The following is a 14,154-nucleotide window of genomic DNA, read 5'->3' on the forward strand; positions in this document are numbered from 1 at the left end:
GTGATGTGGGGACATGACATTAATCCTTGCCAGCGCCAGGGGGCGTTAGCGATGGACTGCTGCTATGTTGGGGAAAATGGGATCTGGGGACATCCCTGTTGGGATAAACCTCTGGCAGGAGGGTAAATTTAATTCGAAAAGTTGTGACTAATGGGGAAAGAAGGAGGCTGCAGTCTCTGTAGTCGAGATGTGGTTCGTGTAAGATGACGGTTATGAGAGCACGTGTTTGTGAGCTAGGCGATTAAAGCTTACTTTGTGTGTCTGCTCTTTTTGCAAATGATTAAATTTTATTTTAAAAGATGTTTCCAAGAAATAGGCTGCATTTATTTTTACTGATCCATTTTGCCTTTATTGTTTGATTTTTTTTTTTTTTAACCACATTTTGTCTTAATGTTAGCAGCCAAAGAAATAAGTAGCACTTTCCGGAGGACTATTCCATGCAGCTGTTATACCACAATATTAGCTGTTTTGTAAAGAATAAAGAGGGGTTTGGTAAGAACAGCATGAGGGTAACAATAATCCAAAAAGTTACGTCTGACTTCCCTATTTTCCCCTTAAAGAGTATTACATTCATTCACACTTAGTTATATTATAGTATATAAATTACATAACAAGTTGCTATAGCCTTTAAATTTTTTTTTTTGCTCATTTTTATAAGACTTGCCTATAATTTTATAAAACTACACATTAGAAAATAAACCAAGCTTTCAGAATTTTGCTTAACTGAATGGTCGAGTGGCTAATGCCAATTCCCAATAATAAGTTTGTTTCTTTAATTCTTTTCCAGGAATTACCAATAGAGCAACTATGCTAATATTGAGTAAGACAGCAAGAGTTCTTCCCAAACCATCGAGAAGGAAAATTTATGAGTATCTAAGAGGTTTCCACTTCCATCCTGGGAAAGCCTCTCCACACAGAGTGGTGCTGGGAATTGAGACCAGTTGTGACGACACGGCAGCTGCTGTGGTGGATGAAACTGGAAATATTTTGGGGGAAGCAATACATTCCCAAACGGAAGTCCACTTAAAGTAAGCAGACACTATCTTGGTTTTCCACCTTTTTTGGAAAATGTAAAATAAAATAGTTCTTTTCTGTTTATCTATATATATAAAAGCCCAAGCGACCAAACAGCTGAAATGACCAGCCGTCGCTATGACACACACTGACCACCAGGGGGCAGACGCTCAATGCAAGAGCTGCCCCCTGGTGGTCAATGTGTTCCCACAGACAACGTCCCTCAGCCCCTCAACCCATCCGGCCTACCTCCCTCAGCCCCTCCCCCCAGACAGCCAATCTCCTGAGGTCCCTCCCCCTGGCCGGCCAGTCTCCCAGGCCCTAATCAGCCCTGATTGCTGGTCAGGCCGAGGGACCCACCCAAGCACGAATTCCTGCCCTGGGCCTCTAGTCTTGTATAAAAGTTAAATTTGAGGAGCTAATTGCTTCTCTTGTACAAAAGCTTCTAAGAACTGCTGTTGTTAGACAGCCTCCCCCTCCCCGCCCCACCCCCGGCCTGGCCTTTAAGGCTCTCCCCAGTAAGGTTGGAACCCTACCTTTCCTTCCATTCCCACACTCACCCACTTTAAGATGCAATCACCTCCGCCTTTGGCAGTAACTTTAAAACCTTTTAAAATCCTCCTGCCTGTGGAGAGGTCCTTTCCTGGCTCGAGGTTCTGCCTTAGAAAGCTGCTCGAGGTTATGGTGGCGATTTCCTGCAGCGACAGACAAATGTGGTGCAGAGGCATCCCGCCCGGGGTCACTGCCCATTGGGTTCCGCCGCTGCCTTGTGAGACACGTTTGAAAACATGTGACTAACGTTTTTAGCGATATAACGATGACTTTGAAAACGTGCCTTCAGCTCTCATATATACTTTTTCTCCCCCTGTTTTCACAGCCTTAAAACTATAACAAGCTTTTTAAAAATCTCCTTCAGGACAGGCGGGATCATTCCCCCCGTGGCCCAGCAGCTTCACCGAGAAAACATCCAGCGAATAGTGCAAGAGGCACTCTCCGCCAGCCGGGTCCCTCCGGGCGAGCTGGCAGCCGTGGCGACCACCACCATGCCGGGCCTCGCCCTGAGCCTGGGCGTGGGCCTGGCCTTCAGCCTGCAGCTGGTGGGCCAGTGGAAAAAGCCCTTTATCCCCATCCACCACATGGAGGCGCACGCGCTGACCATCAGGCTGACGGATAGAGTGGAGTTTCCCTTTTTAGTGCTCTTGATTTCTGGAGGCCACTGTCTGCTGGCCTTGGTCAGAGGCGTCTCAGACTTCCTGCTTCTTGGGAAGTCGTTGGACATAGCGCCGGGCGACATGCTTGACAAGGTAACTCGGAACTAATCTCTGCATTGCTCTTTGTGAAGGCGTCGTTTGCAGTTAAGCGGTGATGTCTGCACTGGTACCATTGATCTAAATATTTCTGAATGCAATCCCATTAGACTGAAAAAGTATGTGTGGAGGAAGACAAAAAGAAAAAGTAGTTTACAAAAGATGCTTTCTGCCCCATTTCAAATACAGTGTGGGGGGTGTACAGCAGCCCATAAAGGCTCACAGAGTTTGCGAACGCAGTTATGTTTCTTGTGTTTCTAATTCTTTATTGCTTACGGTATTACATCTGTCGCCGTGGTCTGGCTGTCAGAAAGGCCGGCCTGGCCATCGCTGACCGCCTGGCGCCCACACTGCGAACACAGAGCTGTCTTCCTCGTCCCGGCGTGGTGTGCGTTTCCGCTCCTCTGCGTCCTGGCTTCTGACTCACTGGACGGGGTGTGTCTGTCCCCGCAGGTGGCGAGGAGGCTGGCCCTGGCGAAGCTCCCGGAGTGTGCCGCCATGAGCGGCGGGAGGGCCATCGAGCACTTGGCCAAACGGGGAAACAGACTGCACTTTGATCTCACGCCGCCCATGCACCGCGCTAAGAACTGTGACTTCTCCTTCTCTGGACTGCAGCATGCCATCGATAGGATAGTGACAAGGAAGGAAAAAGAGGAAGGTATATTCCTAATGAATGAGGTGGACAGCCCTAGCCGGTTTGGCCCAGTGGATAGAGCTTCGGCCTGCAGACCAAAGGGTCTGGGTTCCACTCCAGCCAAGGGCATGAACCTCGGTTGCAGGGGTCCAGGCCCTGGTCAGGGCTCATGCGGGCGGCAGCCAAGCGATGTGCATCGATGTTTCTCTCTGTCTCCCCCTCCCTTCCACTCTCTCTGGAAATGAATGGAAAATCTCCTCAGTGCGAGTTAACAAAATGAAGTAACCAAAGGGGTGGGGGAATGATCCCAGACTGCTCCGTCCGCAGGCCTGGAGCCGGGCCAGGTCCTGTCCTCCGCCCCCGACATCGCGGCCGCCGCCCAGCACGCCATTGCCTGCCACCTCGCCAAGCGCACGCACCGCGCCCTCCTGTTCTGCCAGCAGAGAGGCCTGCTGCCCCCGAGCAATGCTGCCCTGGTGAGCCCCTCGCCTTGGGGGCCCCTTGCCCTGGAGCCCCTCGCCCGGGGGCCCCTCGCCCTGGAGCCCCTCGCCCTGGAGCCCCTCGCCCTGGGGAGCCCCTCGCCCTGGGGGCCCTCACCCTGGAGCCCCTCGCCCTGGAGCCCCTCGCCCTGGAGCGGGGGTGCCCTTCACGCTAGGTGTTCTCCAAGGGCTCAGCCGCCTGTGCCCGGAGAGAAAGGCTCTGCACCCGCGGAGGGAAGACCCACGCCCCTTCCTGGGACGGAGGCAGCCTTGGGGTGTGCACAGCCCTGTGGCCAGGGAGCCCAGGCCGCTCTGCTCCTGCATGTCGAAGGGTCTGCGATGAGGAACGCAGGAGCTGGCGGCATGATCTTAGAGAAACAGGCTGGTCTCCTTAACGCTCGTGTCCTTTGATGAAGCCCCACGTGCTCACAGCCGTGGTGAGCTTCTCGGTGACTGCTTCTAAAGTGCATTCTTCTGAGAATTAGGGAGTGAGACCGTATTTAGATGGTGGCACATGGGCAGAATGGAATATCAAAGGTAAATAAAGAATTATTTAAGAAAAGCGCTCATACGTAAAAACTCCAGGGTCTAAGGCACATGTGTCAAACACAAGGCCCGAGGGCCAAATCCAGCCTGCCAGGCCTTGCAATGTGGCCCGCACCGCGCTGTCATCACTGCACTCCGCTGTCAGTTTATGACATTGTCAGTTTATGACTGTTCAGTAAACCATTCGGCCCGCGATTTAGGCTGGATTTTAGATTTTGGCCCCTTCTCTGATTGAGTTCGACACCCCTAGTCTAAGGTATTGTACTCTGACTGTCCTTAGAAAAAGGTCAGGGGAAGATAACGCTGAAATAGGATCACAGCGATGATATGCTGACCGTGAAATGTTTTGTGGCATTTTTCTTAAATTCTTTATTACCAAATGCATCACTAGCCCATCATCCCTCCCCAGTGGTGACGTATGCTTTGTCGTCGATGCTGCTGCCTCCCAGGGGAGCTCCCGGCCGCCCTCATCCATGTGTGACCCTTCCTGTGTCTCCCCCTCCTCAGGTGGTGTCTGGAGGAGTTGCCAGCAACTTCTACATCCGGAAAGCTCTGGAAATTGTAGCAGACGCCACCCAGTGCACACTGCTGTGCCCTCCCCCCAGACTGTGCACCGACAACGGCGTCATGATCGCGTGGTAAGGCCGGGACTCACGGGCCTCCCCGGGGGCCGGGCCGGCGTGAACCGCCGCTGGCCATGCTCCGCCTCCTTCCTCTGACCCAGGCTGTTCGCTTTGTCCCACGACCCTCTCAGGAACGGGATCGAGAGACTGCGTGCCGGCGTGGGCATTCTGTACGACGCGGAAGGCGTCCGCTATGAACCCAGGTAGGCAGCGCCTGCTATCCTCACGCAGGCCGCATTGTGAAAGTCAGACCGGGAGGCTGCTTTTATAGGTGAGATTTCCGTTGATATGCTGGCTACAGTCATTTCTCCCAGGAACCTGTCAGGTAGGTACCTTGTATGTAAGAGATGTGTTTGCTACAGTTTCAAATGATAAAAGCCTGACAAGTCATAGGTTAGAAACGGGTGAGAGGTAAGGGTGATGGGTTCCTTCGTTTGGAAACAGACTGGAAACCATGTCCCTGGCCTGCCTTTTGCAAGGTCAAATCTGTCTCAGAACCAGCGAGGGTGCTGGGAAACTGAGGGAGATGTGCCGGAAGCTGCCGGAGGAGCCTGGGCTGCGAACATGCCCTTCTCTGTGCCACAGAGACACGGCCGCCAGCGGCCCCTGCGCGCCTCCCTCCGTCTCCCAGACCAGAGCTCCTCTGAGGAGACGGTCCTCCATCGGTTACCGAGTCCCGGGCGTGTTCACCCCGGACGCGGAAAACCGGGAAGGATGATCACGCTGCCTAACTCAGCAGTTCTGAGTCTACTGCGTTTCATCCGACACTTAAAACCTTTTCCGCGTTGGCGTCCTTAACTGTGGCTGCATGAACCAGGCTCTTAGGGCTGATGATACGTGAGCAGAGTTAGCAGGCGGTGGCAGAACACACACACACACACACACCCGGTGTTCACACACACACACACACACACACACACACCCGGTGTGGATGGCCCAGCCAGGCTCTTAGGGCTGATGATATGTGAGCAGAGTTAGCAGGTGGTGGCAGCACACACCCCCCCCCCCCAGTGTATACACACACACACACACACCCCCGGTGTGGATGGCCCAGCCTTCGGTGGGACTCGCCCTCGGTGCAGTGGTGTCTCCTTGGGGCCCGGTGGAGGCGGGAGACTGTGGCTTTTCCCAGGTCGGGTAACAGTGAAATACAGAACCAGAAGCCATGTGAAGAACTGAGGAAGAACAGAGAGCGGGTAGGACCTAAGACCTTCCTGTGGCAGCGGCAGCGGAAGGGGGACCAGGAGCAAGCCCGATGGTGGCGCTGCACAGCAGCAGTGGTGGGGCCTGGGGGATGGCTGACGTGGGAAGGGGTGCAGGTTTGCCTTCAGCTGCATGGTGACCTGTTCGCCTTCTTAGCTTTATAAAGAATACAAGACTTCATTTTTCTACCTCATTTCAAGTTTTTATGTATTTACAGTATTGGAGAGCTGTAGAATTATTTCTTTCAAAACATCTCAATCTCCAAAGTCATTGAGTTGTATACACTGAGTGACCAGATTATTATGATCTCTGAACGCATTATTAGAGGCCCGGTGCATGAATTCGTGCATGGGTGGGGTCCAGCCAGCCTGGCTAGTGGGAGGGGACATGGGCGTTTGGCTGGCCTGCCTGCTGGTCGAACTCCTGGTCAAGGGGACAGTTTGCATATTAGCCTTTTATTACAATATATAGGATATACACTGAGTGGCCAGATTTATTATGTTCAGAGATCATAATAACCTGGCCACTCAGTGTATATTAAGTGTAGCTTTTTACAAATGTCAAGTATACCTCAAAATGGTTTAAAAAGTCTCCAAATTTAGATTTCTTATTAATGGAACTGGCCTTTCTTCACCAATTAATCTGGTTTGAGATCCTATTGTATTTGTATTTATTTGAGAACTGTCACCACATGGGATTAACTGTAAATTAGATATGTGTGTTGTTTGAGTTCTAAGCAAACAATCCATAGAACTAGTGCCAGAGGAAGCCAATGTTTGCAGTAATGAGTTTGTCTGATTCTGATGCAGATGTCCTCTGGGCGTGGATATATCCAAAGAAGTGGGAGAAGCTGCCATAAAAGTTCCACGATTAAAAATGAAGATTTGAACCCGGCTGGCATGGCTCAGGGGTTGGCAGTCGACCTGTGAACCAGGAGGTCTCAGTTCAATTGCTGATCAGGGCACATGCCCTGGTTGTGGGCTCCATCCCCAGGAGGGGGTATGCAGGAGGCCACCAATCATTGATGTTTCTATCTCTCTCCCTTCCTCTCCGAAATCAATAAAATATATATTTTTTAAATGAAGATTTGATTTTTGCTTTTCAAAAAATCCCTGAAGGTAATATTTCAACATTTCAATTTGGGTTTTTTTTAGATCAAAGTGTAGGACACATGTGTCAAACACAAGGCCCGCGGGCCAAATCCAGCCCGCCAGGCCTTGCAATGTGGCCCGCACCACGCTGTCATCACTGCACTCTGCTGTCAGTTTATGACATTGTCAGTTTATGACTGTTCAGTAAACCATTCGGCCCGCGATTTAGGCTGGATTTTAGATTTTGGCCCCTTCTCTGATTGAGTTCGACACCCCTAGTGTAGGAGATACTTAATATTGCTCATCAAGACTTTCTTTTGTATTCCTCCTCTTGATTTGATGTTCAGCACCTGCTCTTCTGAGAGACTATATAGCAGTGTTATTGTCTTATAAGAGAATGTGTTTTTAAATAAAAAACCTCAGTAAAACGTGGGGTAGGATGCACTGATGCTGGCAGGCAGAGAAGCAGCCCTGCGGGGAGAAAGGCGGTGACTGCTGAGTTCTGGCCCATGTTATGCCGGCTGGGTCTCCCCCTTTCTCATGTCAGAGTAGGGGAGCTTTCTTAGGGGCGGGGAGGGAGGGCTTCTGCTGAAACATTAGCCTGACTTTTCCAAATAGAGAAGAGTTTTAGAAAGGGAGCCAGGCCAGAATTCTAAACCAAGACAAAAGGTGACTGGCGAGCGGTTGTCTGTCTGTGTAGACACACCTGTCAGCCAGGTGTGTTCCCCCGGGGCAAACGGGTGTCTGCGCTTCCTAAACCACCTGAGACTGTCACAAGAAAGGAGGCGTGCAGGTAGCTTCTCGCTGTGCACTGTACTTAAAAAGTTATCTCTATTGTGACAGTATTACAGGCGACCCCCTTTCCCCATCAACCCTTGCCCCCGCACCGGCCCCTGCCAGGCCTTCGCCACCCTATTGCACTGCCCTGTTTAAGTGACCAGTATATTTATATCCCTTATTTGAGACATTTCATTCAATTGATGGAAGTGTATGTGACGAAAAGGGTCTGGTTTTGTTTGGGGACGATTCCTTGGATCTGGAACTTGGAGCTGCAGATGTCAGAGCAGTCTGTCCCTTTCCCTGCCTGGGTTAGAGCTACTTTAACGTAAGGACATCGCTGTCCACTGCCGTGTCCTGGGAGATTTCTGTGCCGCGCCAGCACGGCCTGGGCGACCCTGAGTGGGGGCGGCTGAAAGGCTCAGAAAAGACGGACCAGAGAACGGCAGCTGGCTCAGGGCGGGCCCTGTCCTCGCTGGGAGAGCTAGCGACAGCGCCACGGCCTACAAGCCGCGTCTTTATTTCACAGCCGATGCCACGAGGCAAAGGAAGGGCGCGGTCAACCTGTTTCAACATTCTCGTGGGATTCCATCCTCCTCACTACACGCACCTGAACCCTATCAAGCCCACGTCACTCAGGCATCACTAGGACTCAAGCAAGCCCACACCTGGGCCACGTGTCCAGACCACAGGCTCCCGCTCACAGCCACAGCGGTTGGCTGTAACGGAGCTGGGAGGCTCTGCCCTCCGGGCTGGGGCTTGCACGTGGCTTTGCCACGAGAGGACTGTGCGCTCTCATCAGTCCGAGGCTCGGACCTGTCCCAACACTGTGGCTGCTCCCCCTCCCACAGGTTTCCCCAGGAGAGACTTACGTTAGGTCATCCCCGTGGGACTGGGCGTCCACGTTGGGTCAGCGGCTTGCTCTACAGAGACACCAGAGGCAAGGATCAGCTCTGTGACGGCAGAGGTCTCGGCGTGGTCCCACCTCAGTCACTGCCCTTTGGGGGTCCCCCGGGGGCAGCGCGCTCTGGGCGCCCACCGTGTGCTGCCGAGCACAGAGGACCCCGCTCCCTGACACCCCGTGTGGGGACGGCCCGGCGGCCACCACGCTGCTGTCCTGACGTCATGAGCTCAGGTTTTTCTTTTTAAATGAAATGTGTCGAAGGGACACGTTTCAGGTGCGAGAAGCCTCTGCATTTGCAGAATTGATCACCAGATGCCGCTGGGCGTTACCTGAGCGATAGACTCCCTGCGGCCGCCCTGACCCGGCCTGTCCTCTCCGGGCAGCTCTCACTTCACTGGCATTTACCACACATGACCGGGCACCGATGGCGCCGCCGGCTGCTCTGCCCGGTGGTGTCAGCCAGGCCTTCCCTTCCAGAAACTTCTCCTCATCTGTTGAGACCGGAATCTGGCCTGGTTTTACCCCAGGAGGCAGACCGAGGGCGATCTGCTAAGTATCCACATCAGGAACACCCCCCTCTCCCCTTAAAAAAGATGACACAGCTGAAACCAGTTTGGCTCAGTGGATAGAGCGTCGGTCTGCAGACTGAAGGGTCCCAGGTTCGATTCCTGTCAAGGGCATGTACCTTGGTTGCGGGCACATCCCCAGTAGGAGGTGTGCAGGAGGCAGCTGAGGGATGTTTCTCTCTCATCGATATTTCTAGCTCTCTATTCCCCTCCCTTCCTCTCTGTAAAAAATCAACAATATACATCCATTAAAAAAAAAGATGACACAACTTCGTTATATGCATTTTACCACAATTAAAAATAAAACACTTAGCCGTGGCTAGTGTCGCTCAGTGGATAGAGAGTCGGCCTGCGGACTGAAAGGTCCCAACTTTGATTCCGGTCAAGGGCACAGCCTGGGTTGTGGGCTCCATGCCCAGTGTGGGGCGTACAGGAGGCAGCCGGCCCGTGATTCTCAGCATAGATGTTTCTATCTCCGTCCCTCTCCCGCTCTGACATCAGTACACACATGACCACAAAATGAAAGCACACACTCTCAGAAGCTGCCCAGGCCCGCGGGCTCGGCCCTGAGGCGCTTTATTGGCCTTCCACCGGCTCGAAGGTGACCTTCTGCGAGCGCTTGCCCAGCTCGCTCAGCAGCACGATCCGCGGCCGGGACACCTGGATGACGTCCGCGGACGTGGCGGCTGCGAAGAAGATGTTGTGGGACACGGCGGACTTCTTGGTGGCCGTGAGCAGCCCGATGAAGCTCGTCACGGGCGGCAGCAGCGTCAGCGAGTCTCGCGGCTGGATCTTCGGCCTCAGCTTCCTCCGGTGGTCCCCTGGGAGCAGAGCACCGTCACCGCCCGCCCCGCCCGCCCCGCCCTGGGCCTCTGCTCCTCCCGCCCAGCACACCCCTGTGCCTGCTGCTCCTCCCGCCCAGCACACCCCCGGGCCCGCTGCTCCTCCCGCCCAGCACACCCCCGGGCCCGCTGCTCCTCCCGCCCAGCACACCCCTGGGCCCTCTGCCCCTCCCAGCCCAGCACACAGAGGGAGCGGCTGGCAGGCCTCCGGGCAGCCAGGCATGTGGTTGCCGACTTTTACTGTGCCCAGCTGGCACTCATCAGAGAACACATGCCAACTGTCTTAAATAAGAAGCCCGTGGTGGAAGAAGGGACACTTTAACACCGAAAGAAAAGGCAAAGGGCGTTCTCTCCACGGGATGGCCTTCCCACGAATGACGTTTATCGCCACCCTCTCCACGGCCCCTCTGTTCTCCCGTGCCCACAGGCCTGCAGAGCCCGGCAGACCTGGCGCACACAGCTGTGGGAATCGGTGCTAACGGAGCAGGATGCGGCTGATGGGAGCTGTGCCAGCACCAGACTCCTCCCCCAGGCCAGGCAGACACGTCGCCTCCCGCACGTGCACACCTCGCTCCCTCAGCAGTCAGTGAGGCGCTCCTTTGGCTCGCTCCCCCTCCTCCCCCTCGGTTAGTGACGGAGCGCCCTGACCTCTGAGCGGTCCCCGTGCCCTCCCGGGCGCTCTGCCGAGCAGCCAGCAGCGGGCCCCCACCCCCAGCACACACAGCTCTGAGCCCGCGTGGGCCAGCAGTCATCTCCCCCTCCTCTGTGGGAGGGGCGCTGACGGGGGCCGTGTCAGGGCTGCCCTGGGATCTCAAGGGCGTCGGCCCCGTGTGTGACACCGCACGGAGTGAGGACACGGAGTGAGGACGGCGGTCTGTGAACTCACAGGCCAGGAGCACACGCACAGAACGGCAGGGGCGGCGCTGGTCGCACCAGCACATGCCACGTCAGTGACGACGTAGCCTGAGCAGCCCAGAGCGTGGCTTGTGAGGAAGGATGGAGGGAGGGAGACGGGAGTGTCTGCCAGGGTGTGGGGAAGGAAGGCCTTAAAGGGAAAGCCCGGCCATGTGGCTCAGGGGTTGAGCATTGACCTACATGAGCCAGGACGTCAGGGTTTGATTCCCGGTCAGGGCACATACGGGGGGGTTTGGGGCTGATCCCCAGGGTGGGGCCTGCAGGAGGCAGCCAGTCAGTGATTCTCTCTCATCACGGATGTTTCTATCCCCTTCTCCCTCTCCCTTTCTCTCTGAAGTCAGTGAAAATATATTAAAAGAAAAGTGTAACCCTGGCTGATCCATGGGAGACAGGTCAGGCGCACAGTGTTCCGGCGCCCGCAGGGGAAGCCATCAGTGGAACGCAGGGTCAGAGTCGGGGCCGGGAGGGGCCGGGAGGGAAGAACGATCAGTTACCTTTCCTGAAGATGGTGCTTACGCAGGGCCCTCCGTTCTTCTCCAGGCTGGAAGGGAAAACGTTGTTATCAAGCTGGGAACATACAAAGAGGTTGTACACGCACGGGGCATGTTCCACGCCTGGTGGTGTGTCTGACTCCGGTCACCTGGAGGTGTTTGACATTCACGTGCTCATGGACTCACTCCAAACACCGGAGACCCCGGACCCGCCTGCAGGGATCAAGGAAGGCTTCCCGGCAGGAGAACTACCTCTGCTGGGTTTGGAGAAGGTGGGTCTTCAGAGGGATGAGGGGGGCGTGCCCCGGGCAGAGGGGAGGGAGGGTGAGAGGTCACGGTGGGCGGGGGCCCTGCCCAGTCTGGTGCGCTGAGAGTGAAGGGATCCGGAGCCGCGCTAGGAGATGAGCTGGGAGAACGCAGACCAGGTCGTTTTGTGAAGTAAAATGAGACAATTTAGCCGGGCCAGCGGCTCAGGGCTGAGCATCGCCCGGAGCACGGAGAGGCCCTGATTTGACTCCCGGTCAGAGCTCACCTCCCGGGTCTGATGTGACCTCGCTTTGGATCATTCCCAAAGTCCCATCGGCTGCCAAGTCCCTGGTGGTGGTCCTCAGAACTCTCAACGGTACCCCTGTCCACCCCAAAACGGCTTCCTGGATCTGCCCTGGAGGCAACCAGGCTCCCCAAAACTTTCCTGAACCGTGAATAACCCTGGCTAGCCCGGATCCCCAAGATACGGCCGCATTCTCGCCGGCGCCCCCTGCTGCCGAGTGCCAAGTGAGAGGCTCTGGGATGGACGCGGACAGAGAACTTGTCCCCGGGGAGACCAGGCACAGGTTCGAGGCGAGGACAGTTCCCTGCTCTGACCCTCCTGGCCCTCCCGGGAAAGCTCCTCCATCAGTAGCTTCCCCCCTGCCTTTCCCCTGCGCCCCCCGTACCTTAAGGACGGGAGCCCCACTTTCTGCTGCCTTCTGAATTCCTTCAGAAACTCCGGGTTAATGCTGGCGTCCTTGCTGATGCTGTTTATCATCCGCAGGAACTGATTGGGCTTGTTCCGGCATTCTGTGAGCAGGATGCGGAGGGCATTGGCGTTGTAGGTGAGGTAGCCCAGCGCACAGGAGCAAGCGGTGCGCACCTGCAGGAGGGAGAACGGAGCCTGGACAGGCTGCCTCCTGCACCCCCAACTGGGGATGTGCCCACAGCCCAGGCCTGCGCCCGGGACCGGAACTGAACCCGGGACCCTTCAGTCCGCAGGCTGTGGCTCTATCCACCGAGTCAAACCCAGCCAGGGCTCAGTGGATAGAGTGTCGGCCTGTGGCTGGTTGGCGTGGCTGGTGGGTGTAGCGGAGGTATGGTCAATTTGCATATTAGTCTTTTATTAGGTAGGATTGATATCAGAAAGGAAGGGAGAGAGAGATAGAAGCATCAATGATGAGAGTGAATCATGGATCAGGTGCCTCCTGCACGCCCCCCACTGGGGATGGAGCCCACAACCTGGGCCTCTGCCCTGACCGGGCATTGAACCGCGACCTCCTGGTTCCTAGGTCGATGCCTACACTGAGCCGCGCCGGCCGGGCTGACGTTACTTTTGATTTTACCTCTTCTTTCCCGGAGTACAGGTGGTAGCAGAGCCGCTGGACGGTCCCCACGGTGGTAAACGCCTCTGGGATCCCAGCTCTGGAGTGAGCCAGGCTGGCTATTAAGTTCCCTGCAAGTTAAAGGAGAAAAAGGCTTTGTGCTATGACACCCCGTGCTTTTGATTATTTGCACACGGTATCTAAAACGCGCGAGCCCTAAGACACATCTGTTAATGAAGAAGTGCTGAGAAAAAGCCTATTTAGGATAAATTTTCCCCCAAATGACGGTCTGGGTTTCTGTCACCAACAGTACAAGGGAAGCAGGTTAGTGAGAGAGGGGGCATCTGAAAGCCCGAGGGTTTCTTCCCAGGACAGCTCCTGGGCTGCTGTCGAGTGGCCCATTTCAGCCAAGGAGCAAATACCTTATGTATGTATGTATGTATGTATGTATGTATGTATTTGGGGCAGTAGTTCCTCCATCGGGCTGTGATTCGGCCTCTGTTTCATGTCATGTTGGGGGTGACATATGAAGTCAATGACTGCTTATTGATCACCCGGGGAGTTCAATCTGGACTCGATACAGTCACATGGCTAGCATGGTGTCAGGCACTCTCTGGGGCCACCTGTCCTGCGATACTACAGGTCAGTGTAGGGAACCTTTCCCTGTGAGCAGAACATGTGCCCTTGATCAAAAGGAAGCCAGACACGGGTGTATCAGCATGAATCTGCTATGAGTCAGCGTGTACATTCTCTTGTTGGTAGCTTGCAGTTGAATTCTCATTTTGTGTTCTGGAAAAAACAATTACGGGTTTGAAAAAGCAGTTAAATCCAAAAGGCCGCGTTCAGAGTCCATGCTTCTCTTTGGGGTGCAGACTAGACCGGCATTTCCCCCCGTGGACCCGGGCTTCCGGCTGCGTGACGGAGTGTCGGGTGATTCATTTACTCTCGCTCAGGCTACAAAAACATGTTTGTGCAACTAGTTTGATGCGGCTACAGTGAGATGCTAGTTACTTCTTACCTGTCAGGACAAGCGTGGTGGACTGAAGTGAATACAGACTGTCAATCAGAATAGTAACTCCTCTTAAGTACAAAGTGATGTGGTCCACATCTATAATGACTTTGGCTAATATAATAATCTACAAACAAAGAAGAAGCAAAGGATCACTGAGCATCTTCTACTCAGCCTCG

The 14,154-nt window shown here is 54.6% G+C and overlaps 2 protein-coding genes across 6 annotated transcripts in view; one reads left to right on the top strand and one right to left on the bottom strand.

Annotated features, from left to right (window-relative positions):
- Positions 1-14,154, top strand: part of OSGEPL1 (O-sialoglycoprotein endopeptidase like 1) — a 187,204-nt gene that overhangs the window by 798 nt on the left and 172,252 nt on the right. For 3 of the 5 annotated variants that reach the window (XM_084892452.1, XM_084892449.1, XM_084892451.1), the window contains exons 2-8: positions 788-1,028; positions 1,931-2,318; positions 2,775-2,979; positions 3,283-3,431; positions 4,488-4,618; positions 4,735-4,806; positions 6,616-6,890. In XM_084892452.1, coding sequence (XP_084748578.1) covers positions 808-1,028; positions 1,931-2,318; positions 2,775-2,979; positions 3,283-3,431; positions 4,488-4,618; positions 4,735-4,806; positions 6,616-6,694 — 1,245 coding nt within the window. In that variant the 5' untranslated portion in view covers positions 788-807 and the 3' untranslated portion in view covers positions 6,695-6,890. Of the gene's footprint in view, positions 1-8; positions 123-787; positions 1,029-1,930; positions 2,319-2,774; positions 2,980-3,282; positions 3,432-4,487; positions 4,619-4,734; positions 4,807-6,615; positions 6,891-14,154 lie in introns of those variants that run through there. The other 2 variants (XM_084892450.1, XR_014795751.1) reach the window with 2 other exon arrangements.
- Positions 8,727-14,154, bottom strand: part of ANKAR (ankyrin and armadillo repeat containing) — a 37,526-nt gene continuing 32,098 nt past the window's right edge. Inside the window, exons 20-24 of the mRNA XM_084892411.1 lie at positions 13,985-14,102; positions 12,988-13,097; positions 12,328-12,524; positions 11,396-11,442; positions 8,727-9,965 (exon numbers count right to left, since the gene is read on the bottom strand). Coding sequence (XP_084748537.1) covers positions 9,721-9,965; positions 11,396-11,442; positions 12,328-12,524; positions 12,988-13,097; positions 13,985-14,102 — 717 coding nt within the window. The 3' untranslated portion in view covers positions 8,727-9,720. The remainder of the gene's footprint in view (positions 9,966-11,395; positions 11,443-12,327; positions 12,525-12,987; positions 13,098-13,984; positions 14,103-14,154) is intronic.

Source organism: Pipistrellus hanaki (genome assembly GCF_964339955.1).
Source record: "Pipistrellus hanaki genome assembly, chromosome: 8".
Classification (NCBI taxonomy): Eukaryota; Metazoa; Chordata; class Mammalia; order Chiroptera; family Vespertilionidae; genus Pipistrellus; species Pipistrellus hanaki.